We start from the raw sequence: 11,290 nt of genomic DNA, 5'->3' as shown, positions 1-11,290 counted from the left end.
CAGTCCCCACCTTGGCTTCCAACTCTGCTACAATTGTCTCCCCAATAATCACATATCTAAGCATGACTATCCTGAACTAGATGACATCTAATCCAGAACGTCTGATGAGATGAAGAAAGAACGGAAGAAGAAATTCGATAAAACTGTAATGAAAAGCAACATTAATTATGTGATGTGATGAATTAAAAAATCATCAGGGGTGGAATTTTTGTAGCACTTTAACCGCATGCGCGCTAGCGGTTTTCCCGCTGCGCACTGCGTTTTTCAAATTACCGCGTTACATGACGAGCTCAGCTCGTCATCAGCGCACGGCACGTTATGCTCATGACAAGTTGAGCTTGTCATCAGCCCCGAAGGGGTTAATGAAAATGTATAATTGTATTAATATAATGTAATTAACGTAATGAATTCGACATATTCTGCTGTGACATGTTTATTTTAACATGAATAAAGTAGGCCTTATTTTCAAAATGTTTGTTGCTGTCTGCAGCCATCTTATTTTTGCACGCAGTCAGCTTTATGTCCGTCCACACTGTGCATTCATCATATAATAGTTACTTTGTAAACAATGTTTTGAAACTCAATGTAATTCTCTCATCTACAACATGATGCTTCCTTCTTAAGCTTCATTTTCATGCTGTGATAGAATAGTGAATGTTTCCCCAAGGTCTCACCTCTAGGGACTATATTGTGAATTTCATGAGAATTGAACCTTGATTTGTATTTAAATTTGTACTAAATTATTAAGGGTGTTTCAGGAGCACCAGCGATAGGACTTGCATTATATGAAACTGTGGGATAGTGGTGACAAATGAAAATATGCTGGATTTTGTTTATTCACTTTCTGCGTTTCTGTTCTCAGCTTTGTGCTTTTAAATGACAAATGATTAATGGACTGACCGCTTGCCTGTTATTGTGGTTTCTTCAATGCCTTTAACTTTTAATAAACCTTCCTGGTTTTTACTTTAATACTTGTTCATACTTGTTCGTTCTTTATTGTGAAGCCTAATGTGCGTTACATTTACATTCTGAAATGTTATTTAATTTGCATTTATATAGCACTTAATACCCCTGACGAGGTACTATTTGAATTGCAAGATCCAGTGAGGAGCAACAAAATCCTCAAATGATCAACACTACTCAAGGTTGATCAGTAGCGCTTTAGTTTGAAATTAAGGAACATATTTAGCCAGTCCAGTCTTTTTATCCACCTCTTTTCTTGCTAACATTTCCAAGCCAAGTTTAACAAGCATTGGTAAATGCATTGGCTTTCACCTATGTGATTAATAATAAGCAGTTTTTTGTTGTAAGTTGTAGCTTGTTCAATAGTTGTACAATATAAGTTACAGAAAGTCTGTTCAAGTGTTATGACTTGTTTATGTACATAAAGGCAATATATTGTGCTGCTACTAGTGGTATAATTCGAGAAAGTAATAGCAAATTTTTGAAAAATAAGATGAAAGAGGGAAAAAATAGAATTAATTGAAGTAATAGCAATAGTATGTGTTTAGAGGAGTTCTGACAACTTTTGGGCCCTTGCCACTGTGCCTGCTTCACCATTCAAAGCATGCAACTAGTGCCCGCGAGATAACTGCATTCGTGACTACCTATTTAGTAGTAAAATATAGCAATATTTGCTGTTTACAGGAGTTATGACATCTTTCGGCCCGGTGCCACTGCACCTGCTGCATTATTAACATCAAGACTCTATTGCTTGAAAAGTAACTGCACTTGTGACTGTCTGTTTAGTAGTAAAATATTGCAATATTTGGTGTTTAGAGGGGTTCCTGGAGCTTTGGGCCCCTGTGTCACTGCACCTGCTGCACCGTTCAAATCATGACCCTAATGCCTGCAGGGTAACTGCACTTGTGACTGCTTATGTAGTAGTTAAATATAGCAATAGTTGGTGTTTAGAGGAGTTCTGACAACTTTTGGCCCCGGTGCCCGTGCACCTGCAGCACCATTGAAATCATGGCCCTAGTGCCTGCTAGACAACTGCACTTGTGTTTGCCTGTTTAGTAGTAACATTTAGCAATATTCTGCATTTAGTGGGGGTCCCTAGTGTTTTTGGCCACAATTCCAGTGCACCTGCTGCACCATTCAGACTGTTAGCTACATATGTTATCCTATCTACCACTGTCTACCTCTTTTGTATTGATTGTCGAATATAGAATGTATGTATATTACCCCAATCATCAATTGGTTCCAAACGGTGTAATGTAGAGCGCTCTGATACCCTCTAGGGTCATGTTCCCGCTACATACAACTTTATAAATAAATACATTCAAATCACACACATTTTAACTGCAAGCTAACTGGAATTGAGTCTTCTTGTATAGTAGTAAAATATAGCAATATTAGGTGTTTAGAGAAGTTTTGACAGCTTTTGGGCCCCGTGCCACTGCACCTGCTGCACCATTCAAACCATGTTGTCTGCAAGGTAACTGCACTTATGACTGCATGATTAGTTGTAAAATATAGCAATATTAGGTGTTTAGTGATGCGCCTAGAGCTTTTGGTCCTGGTACTACTGCACCTGCTGCACCATTCAAATCATGACCCAAGTGCCTGGTAGAAAAATGCACTTGTGACTGTCTTGTTTAGTAGTAAAATTTAGCAATAAACTGGGTTTAGTGGGGTCCCTAGAGCTTTTGGTCCCAGAGCCACTGCACTGACTGCACCATTCAAACCAAGCCCCTTTTAAAACTGCAAGGTAACTGCAATTGTGCCTGACTGTTTAGAGGTCAAATATAGCAATATTATGTGTTTAGAGGAGTTCTGACAGCTTTTGGGCCTGGTGCTACTGCACCTGCTGCACCATTCAAATCATGAGCCTGTTGTCTGCACTTGGCAGAATGTTTAAAAGTAAAATATAGCATAGCTCTTTTATCACTGGTGTAACGAAAAGTGAGGGGCCTCCCTGCACGGTACTTAGGGGGGCCCCTACAGGCTCAATCAGGAGTTGTCCCGGCCAGAGTTCAGTTCCGAGGGGGCCCCTTGGAGCTAGGGCCCCCCCCCCGCACCGCGTGGGATGCGGGTGGCTGTGTTACGCCCCTGTCTTGTATATCAACTTTATTTTCAACACACAATATTTATTACACCATTTAGAATTTGTTCATAATGACCAAATAAATTAAGTTGAAAAAATCATCAACCTGATAATACCTACAACGTGCAAAGAAAGCTACTGAGGTGTGAATAGGAAATCTCTCGAACCTTCTATGGCTAAACCATCTGCTTTACACAACTGAGTAATAAAAAGCACGCATTCCTAAAAACTGTTAGAAGCTGTAGTACGCCTTTTCTGTGGGAAGTGATCTTATCTTGACAGTGAATGGGGCTTAAACAGTGTGAACAGCTTTAGTAGAATTATCCTAAATGCTGCAGCCAGGGGAAGTTAACAAAATAAAATGTTTCACACAAAAGCGAATGATCACAGTAATTCCAACATGGGAACTGACAAGAGCCCCCTTTTAAGATATATTAATATAGACAAGAGATTTGACTAGCAGGGCTGCAGGTGAAACCTTATGGAGAAAAAAAAAACTACAAGTGCTAGATATGTACTGACGGCCAAAAAGCAATGTCAGTATATTTGCAAGCAATGGGAATTACCATACTCTCAACCTTTTGGCTATGTTTGCCTGAGGCTAAAATGGCAGCTGGTAAGTAGGAAACCGAGCAGTTGTCGCTCGCATAAAAATTACATGTCTTTAAAATTACTATTCAAAAACAATGAACAGTACGCGTAATTAAACTGAGCTGTTTTCCACATTGAAACTAATTGATAAGAGGGGTGCGGTCAACTGAATACGCACAAGCATATTTAAAGAAAAGTATTTAATAAAAAAGAGGCTAGGTCTTTTTTTTTTATAACGTCGATATATTAAATGCTAGAGAGAAGAGCACAAAAGCCAGTTACCACTTTCTTAGTGACTCGTTTTTGGTGACGTAGGAAAATGTTTGCTTTGGTTTGATAACATCCCCATCCTTTTGTGGGCACGGCTTCACTTGGGCATTTTTCACTGCTGGTTGAGCTTGTGTTTTTTGCACCAGTCAGGGTGCTGTCCCGGCGCTGTCTGTCTGTAGTGCCTCTATCGCGGGAACCCGAACCGTGTTCGGGGGTGCCCCGAGCTTGGTGCCAACATGGTGTTTGAGTCGGTGGTGGTCGATGTGCTAAATCGCTTCTTGGGGGACTACGTGGTGAATCTGGACAGCTCTCAGCTGAAGCTGGGCATCTGGGGAGGTGAGTGAGAGCCGAGAGGTGGGGCACAACGTGTATGCGCAGTGTAAAGCACTGTAGTGTATGTTTGCGCTGAAGGACACTGCAAATGCCGAGGCACTGTGTGCATGTATATGCCGTGACACACTGTATCCAGTCTCGTGTGTGCTGTTTGCTAGAGTGCACAGTTTGTGAGTTGGCCAGTTTGTGTACATGTTGAGAATCCTTTTTGACTCGCTGCCATGAGCGGCATTGGCGCCGACTTGTGCGGGGGTGGGGGCCTTGGGAGTAGAGTCTCAGCAGTATTTCAGCAGGTGGGTCCGTTAAAGCACACCAAGTCATAGGCTGTGTGCACGAGGAACAGAGGCGACAGCTGTCTCATGATCTTTTCATTTAAGAGACAGTATGACTACAGGAGAACGGGGGTTGCAGGTGTTTTGAAATTGGGCTCACACTTCATGCTGACATATATTGTGGCAGGCAATAACGTTTTGTGTAAACCTAATTGATTTAGAGGATTGTGAATGTTTAACATGAACGCCAAAAATCACAAACTGAAGCTTTATTTTTTTGTTGTTTAAATTGTTTTTATTGGAGTTTACACAATCAAAAAATTGCAGCACAAATCATGGGTATAGAATTTAATAAAATATCTACTGTCCATGGGGCAGGATGCTTCATAAATATACTTGTCCCTTTGGTGCCACATAGTGCAGTGACAAATTATGACAGCAATCTCATTATATAAGAGCTCTGATATAGCCTCTCTGATTATGCCAGGGCTCATACCATAGTAGTGTTTGAATACTTGCAGTCCCCTTATGTTGCCACTTATCTACATACTGGGGGCGGAAGGTAGTGTGGTAAGCAATAGTTCCAGGGTTAGAATGCCCTTTTGAGTCTGTGCAAAACTACTACCTTGCATATTTTAAGGGTTTTCAACAACTTTTCTCTAATCTTTTCCCATACTGAGAAATGTTGGACATTTACTCCTACCAATGGCAGAAGTAAACCACCTTTCCAGAGTTTGGGGAAAAAAGTGGTTGGAGGGAAAGTGAACTTGCAAGCACTCAGATGTTTGCATGAGCAAATCTACACATGCGCTCATGCTAAAATGCAGTTCACTAATATTTTCTTGGAGTACTATTTCTTGTCCTACTTATGTAAATTCTTGCGAATTCACGAAAGCTATATAGCTGCACTTAATGCAAGGATGTATACCATGGGTGCACTTTTTTTTTTTTTTTTTTTTTTTTTTTTCAATGGCAATTAAATCTTTATTCATCAAGACTTTGCTAAAGAAACTGTTGCAATACGTAAGGAATTTTCGGACTTTTGCCCACAGTTAAGAAGTCTTGGTTTCAAATACGGCCTTTTTGATCCATCTACAATATGCATATTGAAAGGCAATTTCTCAAAATCCTTTCACCGATCAGAACTGCGACATTTTCTTGATCTCCAATTGCATCATTTAATGGGCACTCATGACCCTACTACTTTTTTTTTTTTTTTTTTTTTTATAACAGATTTTTATTGTTGCAGTACACTCATCATCCGAGACAAATATAGAAGACACGGGCTGGCTTCAACATTCCGCCAGTATCCGTCCGTATCGCAACATTTTCATTTGCCCCTAAGGAGTACCCCTCCCTCCACTGCAACGGTGCAGGTCAAACCAAAGCATGTTACAACTGCAACTAAGAAAAGAAAAAACAAACCCCCCAAAACAGCCCCTGCATGCCCGCCCCCCACCCCCACCCCATAGTTCTGCCATCGTTCTCTCTGAAATCAAGACCCTCGATTCAGCACAGGGTAACATCGAGGTACAGTGCAATCCGGCCCAGTCCCTTCCCCTCTAATTCACGTATACCTCAATCATCAGGTTTAGTAGTGCCCTCCTGTAGAACTCCGTTGAGTTCATTCTAGTCCGTGGAATTGCCTCCACTTTGTCCATACTCTCCTGAATTTCTTTGGGCAGCCCCTAGCCTTGTATGTCACTCTTTCCGCTGCCATGTATAGGTCGAGTCCCTTCCTCCACTCCTCTAATTCTGGTGGTTCTGCCGCACCCCATCGCCTAGCAATGTCCCTCTTGGCCACTACCAGGGCCAGCACTAGAAATATGGTCAGCGGGCGGGCCAAGTCAACTTCGGTCGTCAACCCCAGCAGTGCTAGCTTGGGGTCACGTGGCAAAGTAGTCTCCAGTACCTCCTCTAGTTCCCCGAATATGCCCTCCCAATATGTCTGTATTATTGCACAGCCCCAAAGTGTGTGGTAGAAAGTCCCCTCCGGCAGGAGACACCTCAAGCATTTCGTATCCGTGACCTTCCCCATGTTGAATAGCCGCACCCTGTCGTAGTATACTCTATGTAGCACTTTCAGCTGAATGAGACGGAGTCTGGACCTAATCGCCACCTCACGAGGGTGCATAAGGACCAGTTCCCAATCTAGGTCTTCCATTTCCCCTATGTCTGCCTCCCATTTAGTACGCAAGCCCTGTAGTGTTCCCAATGTATTGTTGGTCAGTGTTCTGTATGTTAGGGACACCGCCACTCTCCCAATTTGCTCCTGCAGCAACCTGCCCTCTAACGGGGCATATTCTGGTATGTCCGTCAGATCTATGTTCTGTGCCCTCCAGGCGTGTCTGAGCTGAGAGTATCTGTAGCACTGGGTGTCATGCAGATCAAAGTCCACTTGTAGAGCCCGGAATGTTTTCAGTGCGCCCCCGGCAATCACGTCCCCTATGGTCGAGATGCCAATGTTGTCCCACTGTCTAAAGCCTATCAGTTTGTGTAACTCACCCAGCCACCTACAATGCCACAGCGGGGTCTGCCGGGTGGGCCGTTTGTCCCATCCCATGCGTTTGGTCGCCCTGTTCCACGCCGCCAGCGTGATCTTGGTAGCAGGTAGGAAATATCTTCCCGCTGAACCACCGTATAGGTAGTATAGAACATTAGTATGAGCCCATTTGGATCGTTCTAGCGCATACGTGGGATGGTCCATTGCTGTGTGTAGCCATTCATTTATGGGAGCGAGGTGTTCTGCCCAGTAGTATGCCTCGAGATTGGGAAGAGATATCCCACCGTTGTATTGGTGACGTTGCAGTGTAGCTAAGGCCACTCTCGGATGTTTCCCCAGCCATAGGAATGTTCGCAAATCACCATGTATACGAGACCAGGTTGCTGGAGGGAGCGGGTAGTATTCATTCTGCAGGGCATAGAGGAACTTTGGCAGCAGAACCATCTTATATAGTGCTGCACGTCCCAATAGGGTAAGCGGGAGCTGCTTCCATCGGTCCATGTCCAACTTTGCATTTGCCACGATGCGTGCCACATTGTTGTGAAAGGAGAGTTTTTCGTCTCGTGTTATGAATACCCCCAGATACTGGAATCCCTCAGTGGTATGAATGAGGAGTTCAGGCAGGCATTCCCTGCGCTCTCGGCCGTGTGGGTCATAGAGAATCGACTTATGCCAATTAATGGTATGACCCGCTTGCGCCCCGAATGCATCCAACTCTTTGAACAGGACCGGAATCGTGTCATCCGGGTCCGTCACAAACAGCAGGACATCGTCCGCATACAGTGAGATTTTTTCCTGGGTAGACTCCGGGTTCCCCCAGGTAAACCCCCTAATCCCTTGATTCTGCCGGATGCGGATCGCTAGTATTTCTATAGTCAAAGTAAAGAGCAGGGGGGACAGTGGGCATCCCTGGCGCGTTCCCCTGTTAATGCGGAATTCGCGCGACAATCGTCCATTTATCCGCACTCGTGCCCTTGGCCCCGAGTACAGGAGCCGAAGCCACTGCAAAAACCCCTGTCGAAAGCCGAACCTTCGCAACGTCTCAAACATGAAGGGCCAATGGACCGCATCGAAGGCCTTCTCGGCATCCAGCGAGAGGAACCAGTGGGGCTCGCTCCTATCTCGGACCTCCTGTAGCCAGTTATGCGTGCGGCGGAGGTTTAGTTTGGTCGCTCTGTCTGGAAGGAACCCAGATTGATCTGGGTGTACTAAATCAGAGATCACCCCCCGCAGGCGCCTAGCTAGTATCGTCGCCAGAATCTTCGTCTCCATATTAAGGAGAGAGATCGGGCGGTAAGAGGCACACCTGTCTCTTGGCTTACCCTCCTTGTGAATAGGGACAATTATGGCCGTAGCAAGGTCGGGTGGTAATCTCGCTGTGTGTAGTGCCTCAGCAAATAGCTGTCTAATATGGCGCTGGAGCAGGTCCGCTGTACGTTTGAAAAATTCAGCCGGGAAGCCATTAGGTCCCGGCGTCTTCCCCGGTTTCAGGGACTGTATTGCCTCACCTATTTCCTCTATCGTGATCTCTGCCTCCAGTTCCGTTGCGTCTTCCTGGGACAATTGCGGAACCTCCATGTCGCACAGATATTGGTTAGCGTCCGTCTCATCCCCCAGGTCCCTAGCTCTATAAAAGTCCTCGTAGTACGCCGCAAAGGCCTCCGCTATGGCCTCGTCTGTGCAGGCTGTACCGTTCCCTGCCACTTCAATCCTATCAACCCATCGTGCCGCCCTTTCTCTCTTGCTCAGCCACGCTAGGAGTTTTCCTGATTTGTCACCCACGTCGTAGAGGCGGTGGATTGTTGCCAGTGCTTGCGTGCGCGCCTCCCCCGTGACAAGTTCTCTATAGTGTCTCTGCGCGTCTAGTAGTTTCCGAAGCGTATTTTGTTCCTTACCCTGGTGATATTCTGTTTCGAGGGCTAGGATCGTGGCCTCATCAGTCGTGACCGCATACTGTAATGCCCTCCTGGCCGTTCCCAACCTGTTATTGATACGATCCCTAAGGACTGGCTTCAACGCTTCCCAGAGCGTGATCCCCGAGTCTACCGTGCCCTCATTCTCTGCTATATAGACCTTTATGTCCGCTCTAATTCCCTTCAGTATATCTGGTGTGTGTAGGTCCCAAGCTGCGAGGCGCCATTCCCTGGTCACGTCCCTCCTCCCTCGTCCCAGGTGTACAAACAGGGGGGAGTGGTCCGAGATTCCCCGCGCTTTATATTCCGCTAAGTCAGTAACCGTGATTTCTTGTCTAGAGGTAAACAGGTAATCTAATCTAGAGAAAACCTTGTGAGCCCCGGAATAAAAGGAGTAGGCCACCTGTGTCGGGTGGAGCCATCTCCACACATCAGTGAGCCCCAAAGTGTGCATCTGTCTAGCTAATGCCGTACCACCCCCTGCTGCACGGGGGGACCCCGATCTATCGTTCGTTGGACACATCACATCGTTAAAGTCCCCCCCTACTATCTGGATTGTGTCAGCCGTGTCTAGAAGGATAGCAGTGACTGCAGTTAGGGTGCGTGCCTGTAATTTTGGTGGGGCGTAAATGGAGACAATTGTGTATCTGCGCCTTCTCCATGTTCCCTGCACTCCTGCATATGTCCCTTGAGGGTCCAACCATGTTCGAGTGACAGTAAACGGTGTGGATTTTTTAACTAGGACTGCCGCCCCCCTAGAGTCCGCCGTGTAACCTGCGTGTGCCAGTACGGTGTGCCTACCTCTAGCTATGAAAGCGCATTGAGTGCCTCTGAGATGGGTCTCCTGGAGCAATATGATGTCAGGCGCTAACCTCTTAAGATACGCGTTCACTAAACCCCTTTTAATCTTTGACCCCAGGCCATTCACATTCCAAGAAAGTATCGTGACGCCAGTGTCACCAGTGTGGTTGTGATCTAGTGGGTCCGCCATTGTGTGTTACTTCCGTAAATCCCGAAATGACATTCTAAGTGGTGTAGTAGCAGGTGCGTTTTGGCATGCAGTCGCTGTTTCTCAACATCCCCCCTCCCCCAACTCAAGTTAACTCCTGTCCCCCGTGGACCCCCCCCCACCCCACCACCCTCCCCTTCCAGACTCATCCCCAAAATAGGATCGAGCTTTCAGCGGGAGACGGTCTGTCGCCCACCCCCTCCACCCCTTAGTTCAACAAACCCTCACCGTTCCCCCAACTCAACAGGCGGTGAGAGCACCCAATCCAGTGTCGTTTCTAGCCCAACGTCTTAACCCGTTCAAGGAAAGAAAAACATATACTCTGAACGGGGGAAAGATAACAAAAACAAGGGAGGACTGGCAACTTGCTTGTCCCCGAGCCTCCCGGCCGTCTTCATCAATAAACCACTCTGCAGTTTTCAGGAGTGTGAGTCTTGCGTGGCGGTGTCATTCCCGCTCTGATTGCCGGATGAATCTAGCTCCAAATGGTGGATTTCCTTCTCCAATGGGTGCATCGAGTCTATTACTTTGCTGGCGTCTACTCCCTCAGGGTCTGAGCCTCCTCCCTCCTCTCGATTGTCATCGTCTCCTTCCGATAGTGTCGAAGGGCGTGGGATTTGTCGTCGTGTGCCAGTTGCGGAGGACCCTCCCGGTGATTCCGAGCGACCTCTCCTGGCCCCCGCAGTTGTGCGTTGCTGGTACGGCGTTCCAGTGGCGCGGGAGTGGAGTCTCCTCGATGTTCGTCGTTGTGGCTTAGGGAGCCCCCAGCTGGCTCTCTCTCTAAGCGACCTGTCCAATTCCTCGCGCCCTGCCGCCTCTCTGCTATTGAGGACCGGTCTCTCTTCTAGCCACTGCCAGGCGTCGTCCGGGTGCGTGAAGAAGAGTGATTTATCTTTATACAGCACCTTAAGTTTTGCTGGGAAGAGCAGCATGTAGGTGATCTTCAGGGTTCTCAATTTTGCTTTCACCAGGTCAAAAGAGCGGCGCTGTTTCTGGACCTCCTGGCTGTAATCAGGGAAAATCATTATGTTGGTGTTTTCCAGCCTAATCTCTCCCATTTTTCTGGCCTCACGAAGGATGAGATCACGATCCGCAAAGTTCAGGAAGCGTGCTATCACTGGTCTAGGTCGTGCACCTTCCGGGGGCTTAGCGAGGAGTGCCTTATGAGCTCTCTCGATTACGAAGCACGCCGAGAAGCGTGCCGTAGGGAAAGTCGAGGTCAGCCACGTGTGGAGGTAGGCCGCCATATCATTCCCCTCGATTCCTTCTCTAAAGCCCACAAAGCGGAGGTTATTGCGGCGTGCCCTATTTTCCGCGTCGTCCACCTTCCAAAGGAGTTGTCTATGAGAT

General features: G+C 46.6%; 1 protein-coding gene across 2 annotated transcripts in view; it reads left to right on the top strand.

Annotated features, from left to right (window-relative positions):
* Positions 1 to 4,009: 4,009 nt before the first annotated feature.
* VPS13A (vacuolar protein sorting 13 homolog A) overlaps positions 4,010 to 11,290 on the top strand; it is a 2,196,319-nt gene continuing 2,189,038 nt past the window's right edge. For both annotated transcript variants that reach the window (XM_078675860.1, XM_078675861.1), the window contains exon 1: positions 4,010 to 4,246. In XM_078675860.1, coding sequence (XP_078531986.1) covers positions 4,147 to 4,246 — 100 coding nt within the window. In that variant the 5' untranslated portion in view covers positions 4,010 to 4,146. The remainder of the gene's footprint in view (positions 4,247 to 11,290) is intronic.

The sequence above is a fragment of the Lissotriton helveticus genome, chromosome 2_1 (genome assembly GCF_964261635.1).
Source record: "Lissotriton helveticus chromosome 2_1, aLisHel1.1, whole genome shotgun sequence".
NCBI lineage: Eukaryota > Metazoa > Chordata > Amphibia > Caudata > Salamandridae > Lissotriton > Lissotriton helveticus.
This window is presented reverse-complemented; position numbering and strand designations above follow the sequence as displayed.